Below are 16,609 nucleotides of genomic sequence, written 5' to 3' on the forward strand. Positions count from 1 at the left end.
GTTGACTCCATGGCAATCTTTCATAGGTGTTGTCAAATTACTTGCAATAAGTTATTAGTTAAATATATTTTGATTGAATTTATTCTTAACAGTACTTTTGATTTTCAAATTTATGTTAATTCTCTTTATTTTTTATAATCTTGATTTGTCGTTATATTAGTTGTTTTCGGGGTTTTAACACTTTCGTTATATCTTATTAGTTCATGTTTTAGTTTTTAATGATTTTCTTCGTGGTTAATATTGCAATATATATGTACTCAATCGAAATATTTTCTCTTTTAAAAAAAATAAATTTTGATTGCTTGCACTCTGCTTTTTTGCTAAGAACTCATTGTCCATGATAGAGATGATTAATCAAGCTTTCCTTATAAGAGTGTCTGTTTTGAAAATTTTCTAGCTAATTCTCTAATAGTAGGTGATAATGTTAATATATATAATAGTGCACAAAGTCGGTTTGAATTAGTTTTTTTTGGATAAATTTGAATTTAGTCATACTACGTCGATTATATTCCAACAATATCCTTTCGGTTTGATAATTATTTGGATATTCTCTATTAATCAAATAAATAATATTTGACATTCTTTAAGTTAATTTTAAAACAACTAACCAAACAAAATCAAAGTAAAAAACACATATAATTAACAGAACTTTTAAAAACAATTTTTTTTCGTAACACTTAAAAGAGCGAGACTTAAACGTCTCTATAATTTTTTGATACACTATCTAGTTGTAAATAAATTGGACAATAATAATTAACAACCAAAGTAGGCTAATAGAATCATGGAAATTATCATGGCGACATGTAGATTAATCCGAAAAATATGTTGTTTCATTTGGGGATCTCATCGCTCTTCTTGAGCATATTCGAGTCAATTAATTGTATTTTATTTTTTTATTTTGTATTTGAACCGATTATAAAGTCTTGATTGAGTATAATCGATATTACATAAGACTAATGTCTATTAGTTCAAAATTAGAAGGTTCTAATGAGTTTGAATGTTATTCCCTATATACATATATAGTCAAATAGGTTGATTGAAGTTTTAGCAAAGAAAAAGGTTGATTGTATTAGCAAATTGTTTCTGGTAAAATGTTCCCTTCAATCCTCACCACTTACTACAAAAAAAAAAAAAAAAAAAAAAAAATAGTTAAAACATAAGTTTTCTTTAATAACCTTTGAAAACTAAAACCTTACCTAACATATGACTTAAATTTATAAGACATTATAAAAATGTTAAATAGACTTAAAGATCATTAATTGTTGAATCTGAAATCCAAAAAAAAAAAAAAGATGGAAGTTCTCTTCTTCTCTTTATTCCTTCTCCTACTTTCAACTCATCCAAACAGAGCCTCCGCCATTAACGACACAACAACATGCCCACAAATTTCCTCCTGCAGTTCCTTCGGTCCCAAAATCCGATTCCCTTTCCGTCTAAACACTTCCCCCGACCGCTGCGGTTTCCCCGGACTAACCCTTTCATGTAAACACGGCCAAACAATCCTCAATCTTCCCTTCTCCGGCGAATTCTCCGTCCAATTCATTGATTACGTTTATCAATCGATCGGAATCGATGATCCCGACGGCTGCTTACCTCGCCGGACACTCAATTTCAATCTTGCCGGTACACCTTTTCAAGGGGTGGATTCTCAGAGATATACTTATTATAATTGTACATCACGTCCGGATGACTATTTGTATTATATGCCGATGTTTTGTCTTAGTGGCGATAATTTTACGGTGATTTCGACTTCGTCGGGGATGCTGGAGCCACCGGAGACGTCGTGTAGGAGGATTAAGACGGTGTCGGCGCCGGTTCATTGGTCGTGGGATGTTGGTACGGCGTATTTGTTGTTGAAGTGGAATGAACCTAATTGTCGGAATTGTGAAACGGCTGGTGGTTTGTGTGGGTATTTAGGTGATACGATGGAAATCACCTGCTTTAACAGTCCTAAACGAGGTAAGTTTAAGTTTTTTTTATGAATTAAAGAGAACTAGCGACGCCCCACTTCACGGGTTAGAATCAAACTCTTAAGGGCGGTAAATGACTCAAGCTGATCATGAGCCCTCGACTTAAGTTGGACTTCGACCAAGTTCGAGTCGAGCTCTAGTCGACTCGTTTAATATTCGAGTCGAGTTCGAGCTCATATAAATAGTTACTCGAAAGCTTGTCGAGCCTATAATAAATAATATATGTTTTTAAGTTTTTAATATTAAACCTAAAATTTAAAATAAATATTTTTTCTACACAAAAATTTGAAAATTTAAATTTATTTAAGTTTTTTCAAGTCGAGTTGAACTCGAACTTAGATTTATAAACTCGTTTGAGCTCGGCTTAACTTATTTGGTGCACTACCATAACAAATTAGTGGTGGTGAGTAAATTTAAAATTATTATATTTTATAAGGAAATTAACATTAAATTTCTTAATATAATAACAAAAAAAAAAAGTATTCTAAATCTGTTAAACTATGAGTCTATGACTATTTTAAGGCCTGCATATATTTTATATTTCAAAAATTATGTGAATTTTAGGAGAAAGGAAATTAGAAACTCTATTGATTTTTTTTTTTTGTTGAATAAAAGCTAAAATATTATTAAAATAAATAAATAAATAAATAAATAAATAAAATGTATAAACTATAAAGAAATTATTTTGGGGCTACAGACGAGAATAGAGTGGTTTCTCAGAAATTAGAACTAGTTGACAATCCATCTATTCAACATATTTTCAATCATTATTAAAAAAAAAAAAAAAAATCTAAACGTTAAAATAACCATAAATTATAAAATAATCTTTATATTAGGAATATAAAATAATATATGTGAATAGATTATGAAAATAATTTTATATTAGACATATAAAATAATATCGTTATTATATTATTAGTTTTCTTATCGTATATTATTTTATATGCATGCCTAATATAAAATTATTTTCATAATTTATTCATATATATTATTTTATATTCCTAATATAAAGATTATTTCCATAATCTATCAATAACAATGAAAAACAATCATTTTTCTCTTATTTATTTAGTGTAGAATAATTGAAATTTAACTCATTAGAACAATTTAAATGATAATGAAGGTTACCTCTTAAATAAAAAATTTAAGATTTATTTTTCACTTAAAAAGTTTTAATTAAAGTGAATCATGATTATGAGTTCAATAATGCTAGTCACTTCGAGATTAAATCTAAGTAAAAAATAAAATTAACATACTTTAGTTTAATTTAGTTCCTTGCTATATAAGTTTCGAATCTATTCTTGATTCGATTTGATTTGGTACATGCACAACCAAGTTGTAGATTTCGGTTTAAGAAAATTCTAAATGAGCATTTTCACTTTATTGATTGATTAAATGGGCATGCTAGTTTTATTTGTTCTTAAAAAATATTATATAAATATATACAAAATTTTTAAAATATAGCAATAATAAAAATTATATATTGGTTTAGTTTAAATATACAAAATTTGTTTTTAATATATAGAAATAATAAAAATTATATATCGGTTTAGTTTAATTTTTTTTCTTTTTATGAAAAGATAAAAGACTTTTTACAATTATTTATATTTTTTAAATATTTAATTTAATTTAATGGAAGTAGGTATTAATCTTTGATTATAAACTCAATTATACATTTTAGAAAATTAACAATAATTTAGACTGTTTCTAAATTCATCACCATAATTATTGAATGGTGAATAGTAAATAATTAATTTGAATTCTTTACAAAATGAGCATTCATCCTTAACAATAGTTTTACTTTACCTAACCGCATTTTAATACATTATCAGTAACAAATTAAAAATTCATTTTATATATTTGTTTACCTAACATTCGGTCAAATATTCAATCAATAGACCAAATATTTTAAAAAGTCTACCACTCAATAAATTCTTTATTGTTTCAAATAATATAATCAATTTATAACAAATGTTAAATATTATATTTCTTTTTAATAATTATTCTAGAACCCTCTAATCCAATTAATTATTTACTTAAGTCTTACAATTATTGTAATACTTTTAAAATAATCTTTTTTTTAGAACATGGTAAAATTTTCTTTATTGTTCTTATATACTCTCCATTGAAATAATTATTTTCTTCTGAATATTAATTTATATAAAATTCTAGTTTTCAGTATTTTATTTGATTATTTGAATAATTTGATAGAAGAATTGATGATAAAGTAATGGAGATTTTTTGGGTATCAAACGAGACTTAGATTTTTTTTTATCATATAAACACACAATATTTCTATTTTTTGGGTGCAAATAAAAATATATAGATATCAATTTCAAATTTAATACCCAAAACAATGTCATGTTAAGGACATATATAACAGTGATTTATTTATTTCAACAATTTATATTTTGAACCAGATTTATGTAATTATATTTTTGAACTAGACTGATAAATAGGATGATATTGATTCAAATTTCAGAAATAAAATGACTAATTTAGTCTGATACTTAAGAGAATGTAAAATTTAAGATAAGAAACATTGATATATTAACCATGAAATAAAAGTCCAAATTAAAATAGTTAATTATATCCAAATAATTAAATAAGCTTATAAATACCAATAATTGGCTATTTATGTTGTAATGGCCCGATGGAGACTTTTTCAACCTTTATTATTAAATAATAAAAATGCTGTCTTGGACCTGGATGATGGATGATGGGCCTTTAATTATTGGATTTTCAAATCTGGTTGAAAGGGCCAATAAATTTAGTTTATTTAATTATTTGTTTAATGTTTCAAGAAAATAACTTATTTCATTAAAGTTGTTGGCAAAATCAAATTTCATATTATTTCTAGAAAATTCAGTTTTGGGAAGGGCACACAATTAAATTTTGGTAGTTGGCCTCTCAAAATGTAACTTAGAGATAAAAAAATTAAAAATCTTTGGGAAGATTATTTACTTGTTAATTTTCAAGTTGTTTTTGGGAATAGAGAATATGTTACACTTCAAATATGATAAATTTCATTAATCTTTTCTTCATACTCCCTATTGCTTAATGCTTATTATAAAAGGTTAATTATTTTCATCTAGGTTTACCAAGGGGTGCCAAATATGGTGTAATCATAGGAGTTGGAATACCAGGCTTGGTGTTCCTTATTGGGCTTGCTTGTTGCACTTTTAACCGTATTAAGACCATTAATCGTCGTAATCATCCCAATCTCGAGCCGGCAAATGTCGAAATCAACCCACGACCTTTCTTCATTATTAATGGTCTAGATAAGCCCACAATTGAGTCATTCCCTAAGATAATTCTTGGTGAAAGTGGACGCCTACCGAAGCCCAACGAAGGGACTTGCCCAATTTGTATATCCGAATACGAGCCAAAAGAGACCTTGAGAACTATTCCGGAATGCAACCACTATTTTCATGCCAAGTGTATTGACGAGTGGTTAAAATTGAATGGCACTTGCCCTTTGTGCCGAAACACACCTTACGCAGCCTCGTTGCCATCATCATCTCCGTCAAGTTAGACAAACATTCTCTCGAGAAATCTTTGTAGACTCGTGTCCTATGTGTATATTAAAGATGTTTAATGTATAGAGGGAATAAAGGTATACAAAGGAAATGGAACATGATCAAAATATTTGTCCATTGATATACATGGTAAATCAATAGGAGGCACAATTGAAGGTGATTTTTGTGTTTGCTCTATGTTAAACTTGGGTTTATGTAGTCATAAGTGATAACTCATATGAGTTGATTAGATTCTTTTGTCATTTCCCTTTGCTTTATTATTATATTTATATGGGTATTTGTTTGTACAAGTACATGATTACCATGTGACATTGTAATTTGGTTTGGATACCATTTTTTTTATTATCTATTTATATTTATTGTCTCACATTTATTATAAGTCCAATCACAATTTTTATCTTTAAAATAAAATCCCTATCATAAAACTCCTTGGAAATTCTTAAAAAAAGTGTAAATTATTGATATGTGACAAAAATTTTGAAAAATTATTCAAATGTTTTGAGAAATTAATAGAGTCTACATCGAATAACTTACCATTACGATGTATCATTTTAATTAAATATTTTTTTTATTAGAATTGAATCTGTATTATTAAGAATGAAGGTGAATATAAAGTAATTATTTTTTACGATGAGATTATTTTTTAAACTCTTAAAAAGTTCTGATTAAAAATATAACAACTGATTTTTTTAGATTTTCTTAGAATATCCCAAAATGTGAAAACATGTCTCAGAATGATATATAATGTGTTGAGATGACTATTAATTATTAATATAACTCTAACCTAACATAAAATAATAAAATATAGTGTATGATAGTCAAATAAAATTTGTAATATATTCGATTAAATTAAGATGACTTTTATGTTACAAATTCGAATTTATTTTAGATTAACTTGAATAAAATATTTACAATAAATAATAGTTGACATAAAATTTCACGAAATATCATGAAATAAATAAGAATGTTATATTTATTGTCTCACATTTATTATAAGTCCAATCACAATTTTTATCTTTAAAATAAAATCTCTATCATAAAACTCCTTGGAAATTCTTAAAAAAAAGTGTAAATTATTGATATGTGACAAAAATTTTGAAAAATTATTCAAATGTTTTGAGAAATTAATAGAGTCTACATCGAATAACTTACCATTACGATGTATCATTTTAATTAAATATTTTTTTTATTAGAATTGAATCTGTATTATTAAGAATGAAGGTGAATATAAAGTAATTATATATAAATTTTAATTCAAAGATAAGAAAATAGAAAGCTCCAACAAACAATAACCTTAGGATAGGGAAATGCAAAAAGTAACTAAAATATATATCACACATATATTGTGACAAGAGAAAAAGAAAAGAAGAAAGATCACCCACTTTACATAGTTTAAGTTTCTCTCCACACAAAATCACAATCGTGTTTGAGCTTATAATTATAGCTTTAACTATTACTTAGAAAGTTGTTTCACTAGAAAGATTGTTATGAATAATCTCATTTTATGGGGTTTCATCATTTTCTTAGTGACCGGTCTTGAGTTGGGAAGCGCGGAAGCTGAACCATGCGAGTTGGCGACTAGGCAAGCTCCACCTAAGAAAGCTCCAACTAAGAAAGCTCCACCTAGGCAAGTTCCACCATGCGAATTGACGACGAGGCAACTATCTCCTTGTCTATCTTACATAACTAGGAGCATGTCTAATCCTTCAAAAGAATGTTGCAATGGCATCACTTCGATGGATAAATTTGCAAAAACGACGAAGGATAGACAAGATATTTGTGCATGCCTAATGTCTGCGGCAAAAGAATTTATTAGGATTGACCTTTCTCTTGTTAATATCCTTCCAAGCAAGTGTGGACTACACATTAAGTTGCCCCAAGTTACACACAATACTAATTGTGCAAGGTCTCTCTCGTTCTCTCATATTAAATATCATCATAGCTATATGAGAAATATTTGTAATCACCTTTTTCTTATTTCCATGTAGGATTAAATAAATGATCCACAAGAACTAGCTCGATGTTCCAACGAAGTGGATACATACATTTTAAGGATTACAATATACTTGTCTCGTCTAATCGTTTGGTGAAGAATCAATAAACATACGTGCCTCTCTAATCTCTCCTAAGTCTATACTTCTAATAAGGGCGGATATATATATAGTGTTGTATTGGGTTTAAGGCTAGCCTATAAACCTTTTTCTTATTACTTACCAAATATGTATGTGTTAATCTTTAAAAATAATAATAATTGTTAATTGCTACTGGTTAGAACGATAAACTATGCATACAATTGTTTTGCGATCCTCCTCAACTTCATTTATTATTATTATTTTAAGTCAAAAACTTTACTTTAATTTTTAAATCCGTATTAGACACTGTAATCTTAACTAGTTAATCACTAAAAACAAATATGAAAAATAACATGAGTAAATTAATTTCTTATCATAGTTCTCAATATCTGCATAAATACATTGAATTTGCTAATCTCATTGATTATACAGAAACATTCAATCTAGTGGTCAAACCAACAACGATTCGCATCGTTTTAACTCTTGTAGTCACTCGTGGGAAGTCGATTCATCAGTTGGATGTGAGTAATGTATTTTTACACGGGACACTTGATGAAAAGGTCTACATGGCACAACCTTAGGGTTTTATCAATTAAGGATTTCATGATCATGTATGTCGTCTTCATAAAGTTATTTATGGCCTCAAACAAGCCCGAGGGGCTTGGTATGCTACATTCCGAGTACATTACTTTCCGAGCTACATTACTTTCTCAAACAAGCCCCTCGGGCCAAATCATATATGTTTTTATTCTAATTTCACTCTAGTGATATTATTTCATACATTCTCGTCTAAGTAGATGATATTATGTTCACAGGTATCTCTACAATAATTAAACATCCAGGTGAAGCATTTCTATATCTTGGTCAGATAGAACACTTTTTAGGAATGGAAGCAACACACTATTTCAGGATTCTTTCTATCTCAGACAAAGTACATTAATGATATTCTTACACATGTTGATATACTAAATGCCAAGTCACTCCACACAGGGGCGGATCCATTTACAAAGTTACCTGGATTGTAGCCCGAGTAGCCTAAAATACTTGGTATGTACTTGACAATAACGACGGTATTTGACTGTCGTTATTGGCGAGTTTCCCGTCATTAAAGAGTAACATTCACATTAAAACTTGATATTATTATCAAGTTAGCCCGGGTAAATTTCAAATCCTGGCTCCGCCCCTAACTCCACATCCTTATGGCTTCAAGTTCATCTCTCTATCGACATGATGGTGATTCACTTTATAATCCTACGATTTACAAAAGTATTGTTGGTGCTCTTCAATATTTGACACTTACTTATCCCTAGTATTTATTGTTAATACAACATGTTAGTTTATGCAAACTCCCACCACATCTCACTAGATAACTGTCAAGCGAATAATGTGGTACTTAAAACATGCTCCTAATCACGGATTGTCAAGCGAATAATGTGGTACTTAAAACATGCTCCTAATCACGGATTATTCATGCGATGTACATAAAATTTGAACTTGATAGCTTATTTAGATTCAGATTGGGTTGGATGTCCAGATGACAGAAGATTGACAATTGGTTATTGCATTTTTCTCAGCGATAACCTTATTTATTGAAATTTAAAGAAACAACAAGTCATGGCTCGATCTAGTACTAAATCTGAATAATGTGCATTTGCCCATGCAACGACACAACTATGTTGACTTCAATCATTATTTAGTAAACTAAGAGTTAATTTACCAACTTCTCCTTACTATATGGCGTAACAATATCAATGTTGTATTTTTATCTGTTAACACTGTGTTTCATGCTCCCACCAAATATATAGAAATTGATTTTTATTTTGTTTGTGAACGAGTTATAAAAAAATTCAAATAAAATATATTTCTACTGAAGACCAAATTGCAGATACTCTTACAAAAGGTCTTTCATCACATAGATTTACACTTCTTCGGGACAAACTCACAGTGTGTGTTTCAATAAGACACATAACTTAAGATTTTTTTCTTTATTTAAGATTTTTTTCATATGCTCCTATTATTATTTAAGATTTTTTTCTTTTCCTATTTTATTTATTCCTTTATTTTAAGAATTTAGTTTCTCTAGTTAGTTATAAATAAGATAATTCAATTATATTGTATTCATTCAATTCATCAATAATATTCATAACATCAATTAATAATATTCAAAAACAAATAGACCTCATTGCTCTTTGTCTTGTCTTTATTTATTTACAATCTTTTAATTCTTTCTCCATTCTTAAAAGAAATCTATTTTTTTCTCTAGTAGATTGATACGAGAAGTTGTCCAAGATGGCTTATACAGGCCTCGATTGTGAAAATATGGTGGTGGGATATCAGGGAAATCATTACGGTGCATGACCCAAATCAAGCGCCAAACTGATTTTATCCTTGAGGAGCGACAATTGGTGAACATGAACAATCTGACCCCATAAGAGTGTGAGGATGACTTTTGAATCCAACAAATAATCGCACATATCTTTCTTCCCCTTTTTGTACCTAACATTGAGGTACACCAAATTGGGCCTCCTAGGCTCAATTCCACAAATTCTCCACCTTACCTCTATGTCTATTGTCAAACGAATGAGCCTCATCATGAAGAACACCCTAGAATTGATCCTCTTACTTCTCCGATTACGTTCCAACCTTTGTGACGTGAATCAAGTCGCAAAATTTCCAAAACTTGAATCCTATCACCACCTTCGAAGCCATATATGTGGGATTTTCATCAATGTGAACCTTCTCCACAACTACTGTTCCACTCGCTATGACATCTCGAATGTAGTGAAGTCGAATGTCGATGTGCTTTGTGCACTCATGAAACATCGAGTTTTTGGACAAGTGTTTGGCATTATGGTTATCTCAAAATAACTCCAATTTATCATTCTTCACCCAAAATTCATCCACGAGACCTTTCAACCAAAGTGCTTCCTTAACGCCCTCCATCACCACGATATACTCGGCCACCGTTGTTGAAAGAGTAACTACGGATTATAATCGTACCTTCCAACTTACCGAGCATCCAAATAGAGTAAACATATATTCTATTAGGGATATTCTTTTGTCCAAGTCACTTACAAAATCAACATCAACATATCCACTCAACTTATCACCACTTAAACTCGTCTGTTTAAAACAAAGACCGACATCTAAGGATCCCCCAATGTAATGGAGAACCCACTGCATCGCCTCCTAATGTCTTTCCCGGGGTTCGTCATAAAGCGACTAATAAGACTGATTGCATGAGAAAGATCGGGTCACGTATATACCATGCCATACATTAGGCTCCTAACAACACTCGCATATGGGGTGTTTGTCATTCTCACCTTTTCCTCCTCGGTACTTGGTGATGTCCTTGAGGAGAGCTTGGAATGAGTAGCTGATGGCATTTGAACCGCATTAGCGTTAGACATCCCAAACTTGGCGACCACTTTTCGAAGATAGTCACTTTCAGACACGAACAAAGAGCCTTTCTCACGATCCTACTTAATCACCATCCCCAAAATTTTATTTATCGGTCACATATCCTTTATCTCGAACTCACTCCCTAACAAACTCTTGACCTTGAGAACCTCTTCCTTGTTTCCCGATATGATCAATATATCATTCACGTATAACAATAGGAAGACTTTGAAACCATCAAACCACTTGACATAGACACAACTATCGAAATTGATCCTCACGAAATTATTACGAACCATGAACTCATCAAAGCGCAAATACCATTGTCTTGGGGATTGTTTCAAACCATAAAGCGAGCATTTAAGTAAACATATATAATATTCATCATTGGGTTTAATGAACCTCTCGGGTTATGTCATAAATAAATGTCGTCTTCACGTCCATTTGCTCGAACTCCAAGTCAAACTGATTCACTAGAGCGAGCAACACACGAATGGACGTCTCCTTCACTATCGGGGAGTAGATCTCGTTAAAGTCGACCCCTTCACGTTTTGTGAAGCCATTAACTACCAATTTCACCTTAAATTTTGGCTTGTTACTACCTTATATAACTTCTTTGCACTTAAACACCCACTTTGAATCAACCACCCATTGATTCTTGAGTTTTTCCACCAATTCTCATGTCTCGTTTTTGTCAAGCAATGTCATCTCCTCCGCCATAGCACACTTCTATTTGGTTCTCTCCATGCTCTCCATCGCTTCTATAAACGATCTCGGCTCTAAATCTTGTACCACATCTGCCATAAGGAATGCAAAAGGCCGCCAAATTAGAATAGCTAAATATCTCCGGAGTTCGGGTTGTCTTACGGTCTCTATATCCCGCTAACTGGTAGGAGCTAAGGTTCTCTTCTAGATCCCTACATTCCTCCTCTACTTGACCGCCAGTTTTATCCTCTTCACTAGTCTCCCTTATGTTTACCGATTCTTTAGTAATCCCTCCTAGGAACTCTACCTCAAATTCAGTCCTCCCTCTAGCGACTTTGCAAACTTCGACTTGTTTACGCCCTACTCTTGAGTCGATTTAAACTCCGAGATAACCTAGAAGTCATTGAAAGAAGGGAGAATCTTCATGGATTGGCTTCCACCAATCGAAGTTTCGCGCATTTCAGATGGTGGTAAAGTGAGACCACATAAAGAGCTCTTCCTCATTCAGTCAAATTCTTCAATAAGATTGTGTTGCTCCATAATAGGACTTAGTTTCCTTAAAGACTACATCACGACTAATGATGCACTTAGTCTCCCTTGTCCTTGTAAGACAGTTTCCAACCCTTTAATCCCTTAGGGTATCCAACGAACATACACTTATTCTCTTTTGGATAAATTTTCCATCCTATTGGTGCATGTAAGCCACACACCTAAATACCTTCAAGTTGTCGAGTTTTGGAGGAATGTCATTCCAAACTTCTACTAGTGTCTTGCATTCTAATGTCGTTGATGGACAATGATTGATAAGATAAGTCGCAGTGTTAATCGCCTCACCCCAAAATCGCTTCGGTAGACCGACCTCAAACAACATACATCAGACACACTCAAATAATGTTTTATTTATTTTCTCCGTTAAGCCATTCTGTTGAGGTGTATGTCGGATGGTTTTGTGACGAACTATCCATTCTTCCTTGATAAACTGATTGAACACCTCGCCTAGGTACTCCAAGTTATTATATATTCATAGATTTTAACCTTCTTCCTAGTTTGAGTCTCTATCATCTTCTTTCACTCCTTGAACTTAACAAATGCATCATCCTTTTGCTTCAAGATGTATACTCAAACCTTGCGCAAACAATCATCAATGAAGGTGATAAAGTATCGAACTCCACTATGAGTTGTAGTCTTCGTCGACCTCCACAAGTTTGAGTAAACATAATTGAGCGTCTCCCAAGTCACCTCAACCAACAACCCAAACTTCACCCTCGTAGCTTTACCATTTGTGCAGTTCTTGCAAAAATCTAAATCATCAAGTTTCTCCTTTCCAAAATAGCCCCTCTTACTCAACTCCTCTAAACCCCTCTCACTCACGTGCCCCAATCTATTATGACATAGACTTGTGAGCAATACATCTCGAGGCTCTGTCATTGCCGCCATATCACCAACCAATGTGTTGTCTTGAAAGACGTAAAGACTCTTCTCTCGCATGCCTGTCATTACCCATTAACGACCCCTTTGTGATCCTCAATACGTTCTTCTCACCCTTCCATGCAAAACCGAGTTTCTCTAGTGAGCCGAGAGAGATTAAATTCCTTTGAAGGTCCAGGACATGTCGTATTCCCGTCAATAGCCTCTCGATTCCATCATGTGTCTTCAAACGCACTATTTAGATCCCATCACCCTGTAAGACTTGTTGTTACCTAATAAAATCTCATCTACCGAAGTCTTCTCATATATCTCGAACCAATTCTTGTTAGGTGTCATATGAAATGAACATCTAGTATCAATTAATTTTTTTTTACCAAAGACTAGTTTTTTTTACCAAAGAGCACAAGTTCAAACTGAATTTGTTATCTTCTCCCCGTTACCAAAGTTAAACAAAAACATTATAAAATGTTAACTTATGAACTTTTTTTATATCTATAAATTTATAAAGAAATGATTTGGGCAACAAAATTATAACGAAAATAAGATCACGAAATCCGGTCTATCACATATGCATGAGAAATTATTTTTTCCCTAGAAAATGGCAATGTTCGGGAGATTTTTGTGGTCATATGCAAATGAGAGAAAAAAATAATTATTTTTTTATTTGTTTTGGAAAATGGCCATATTCGAAATGTTTTTGCCTAAACATGACCCTAAAGAGATTTTTGTGCCCATGTGCAGAAAAAAGAAAAAAAAAATATTTTTATTTTCATAAAATGGTCAGGAAAGAGAAAAAAAATAATTTCATTTTAAAAAATGGCCATGTTCAGCAGATTTTTGTCCCAAACATTATCATACGTCGGATATTTTTTTCCAGAACATCGACCATGTTTGAGAAATTTTTGTCCAGAAACATGACCATTGGGAGATTTTTGTCCCAAACATGACCATGTTAGGAGATTTTTATGGCTATGTACAGGAGAAAGAAAAAATAATATATATTTTTTTGGAAAATGGGCTTATTTGTAGCGATTCGGGGCAGGGAATGCATTTACCATCCCCACACCGTTTTTATTTCAGAGATTTTTTACTACCATCCGGTCTCCATTCGGTTTCGGGATTTCCCCGCGGGACACTATTTATACAATATTCTCAAAATAAATAATTTTTTTATATAAACAGATTTTTTAATATAATATATATTGTAATATATTAAAAAAATTATATTATTATAAAATTAAATTAAAACTCTTATAAAATATAATGAAAAAATAAATATATATTAGTGATTTTATATATTTAATTGTGTTTTTAATATTCGGGGCATAATCGGTGTGGTTCGGGGCGGGGACACAAATACCATCCCCGCCCCATCCCTAATCAACTACCGGTCAAACCGGTCAAACCGCCTCAAATAGGGCAATTTAGTTCGGTTACTGCAGAGCGATTTCAAATTGTCTTCCTTACTTATTTGGCAAATTTTTGTCTCAAACATGTTCGGAAAATTTTTGTGGCCATGTGCAGGAGAGAGAAAAATAATTCGGAGATATGACCATGTTCAAAAAATTTTGTCACATGATTATGTTCGGAAGATCTTTGTGGTTAGGTGTAAAAGAGATAATTTTTATTTTTTTTTATTTTATCGAGAGACTTTTTTTTGCCCCCATGTTAGAAAATTTGTTTTTTAATTCTCTCATACCCATGTTGACAAACCACGTCTTGGTTCCCAAATTCATTGTCCCATCAAGTTTCAAATTTATAATACAAAAGTTTTTATAAAAAATTGTCTTAAGTTTATTATTCTTTTTTTCTGTCTTTTCTATAATTTAATATTTATAAATCGATAAAATTTATTAAAATAAGTTTTTAAATTAATTTTTCAAATGCAGAATAATATCATTATATAAATCAAATTCAAATTTATAATTAATTACATATTTGACTTTTTTTGTAAGTGTCTTAAAATATGAAAATGCATTTAAAGAGACTATTTCGGAAAGATTTTTTATTTTTTATTTTTTTGGAGTAAATGAATAATTTAAAGTTCAAAATGATTTTCTTGTTTCTGGCTAGATAAATCCCAATATAAAAAATAACAGTTTTATTTGTATAATCTGTTTATTATAAGTTTAAGGTAAATGTTATCCATTAATAAATAATTGATTAAGATTTAAAGTCTAAATCTTTCTGAGGACTTCATTATACTTTATACTTAATTGACCTAAAACAATCTGGGTTGGGCCCATAAGAAATGTTAAATTTTAACCTAGCAACATCTCCCTAGCGGTGCCGCTGCCTTCTCATTTCAAAATCTATAAATAAACCCTGTTACCACAAGTAAGTCATATAGAATATAGATGATCAAGATTCCTTAGGTGATTATCAATGGTATTCTGGTTAGAAGATGAAAGGTGAGTATCTCTTATTTGAAATCTTGAATTTTAATCTATCAATATTTTTTCTCTATCTATCTAATTCTCATTTCTTAAATCTGTATAAAAACAGGATACAAGATCAAGATTCTAGAGACCGAGTTTTGGATCTGAAGATGAAACGAGAATACAAATACAATGTAATTGGACCCCAAAATGTCATTGATGGTTTATATAGATTGATAGTACATCTTCTTCATCCCTGCGAACACTTCAAACAAGTTTAAATCAGAGTCATAAGAGGATTCAAATATGAAAGAAGTGAAACCGCAAAGATTTATGTGTACAACGGGCGGCTCCGGGTTTCATGTGTACAAATTTCAACTCATATAGGAACTCTATGATTTTAGGTTTATAAAGACAAGATGATGTATTTGATGATTTTTGTAATTGAGAATATTCTTGTTCTTGATTATGTAAGTCAAAAAGAACAAGCAAAATATTTTATGTATAATTAATAAGACATTGTAATAATTTGATTCTTCAGTTTTATTGTTTTGTATAAGCTGATTTTGAGTCTTTCTTTTGACACTAAACATATATTGATTAATATTACCATGAGTAATGATAGGTAGGGAAACATAATTAAATAAAGTAAATGATTTTAAATAAAATAATTTTAATAAAAAAAAATCAAAATTTATATTTAATATGTATAAATAAACAAATTTTAAATATGTAAGTAAAATTAAAAATTTTAGTCTTATTAATTATTATTTTTATGAATATAAATAAAATATATTATATATTAAAAATAAAATTTAATTTTAGATATAGAATAAATAAATTTACAGTTAATTTATTTATAATTTAAATAAATTTAAAATTTATTAATTAGGGACTTTAGTATAATTAATTAAAGAGAGAAATGTCTAATTAGTGGATTAATGAATCAAGTTTAGAGAGGTTATACTAGAATCGTCAATTAATTTGGGTTATGCACCTTGGGTTGGCCTGTCCCCGTCAAACAATTTAGATCAATTTAGATGAGTTAGGTTAAAATATTAACAACCCATTTGTAAGTGGGCTTACACGGGCCAGTCCGCTCGGGTCACGGGCATAGG

At 30.8% G+C, this 16,609-nt stretch overlaps 1 protein-coding gene across 1 annotated transcript; it reads left to right on the plus strand.

Moving 5' to 3' along the window:
* The first annotated feature begins 1,274 nt into the window (after nucleotides 1–1,274).
* LOC124912401 (putative RING-H2 finger protein ATL21B) lies at nucleotides 1,275–5,796 on the plus strand. The gene is made up of 2 exons (XM_047453014.1): nucleotides 1,275–1,959; nucleotides 5,066–5,796. Exons 1-2 carry the CDS (start codon nucleotides 1,293–1,295, stop codon nucleotides 5,503–5,505), a joined length of 1,107 nt encoding a protein of 368 aa, XP_047308970.1. The 5' UTR covers nucleotides 1,275–1,292; the 3' UTR covers nucleotides 5,506–5,796.
* Nucleotides 5,797–16,609: the final 10,813 nt, after the last annotated feature.

The sequence above is a fragment of the Impatiens glandulifera genome, chromosome 8, assembly GCF_907164915.1.
Source record: "Impatiens glandulifera chromosome 8, dImpGla2.1, whole genome shotgun sequence".
NCBI lineage: Eukaryota > Viridiplantae > Streptophyta > Magnoliopsida > Ericales > Balsaminaceae > Impatiens > Impatiens glandulifera.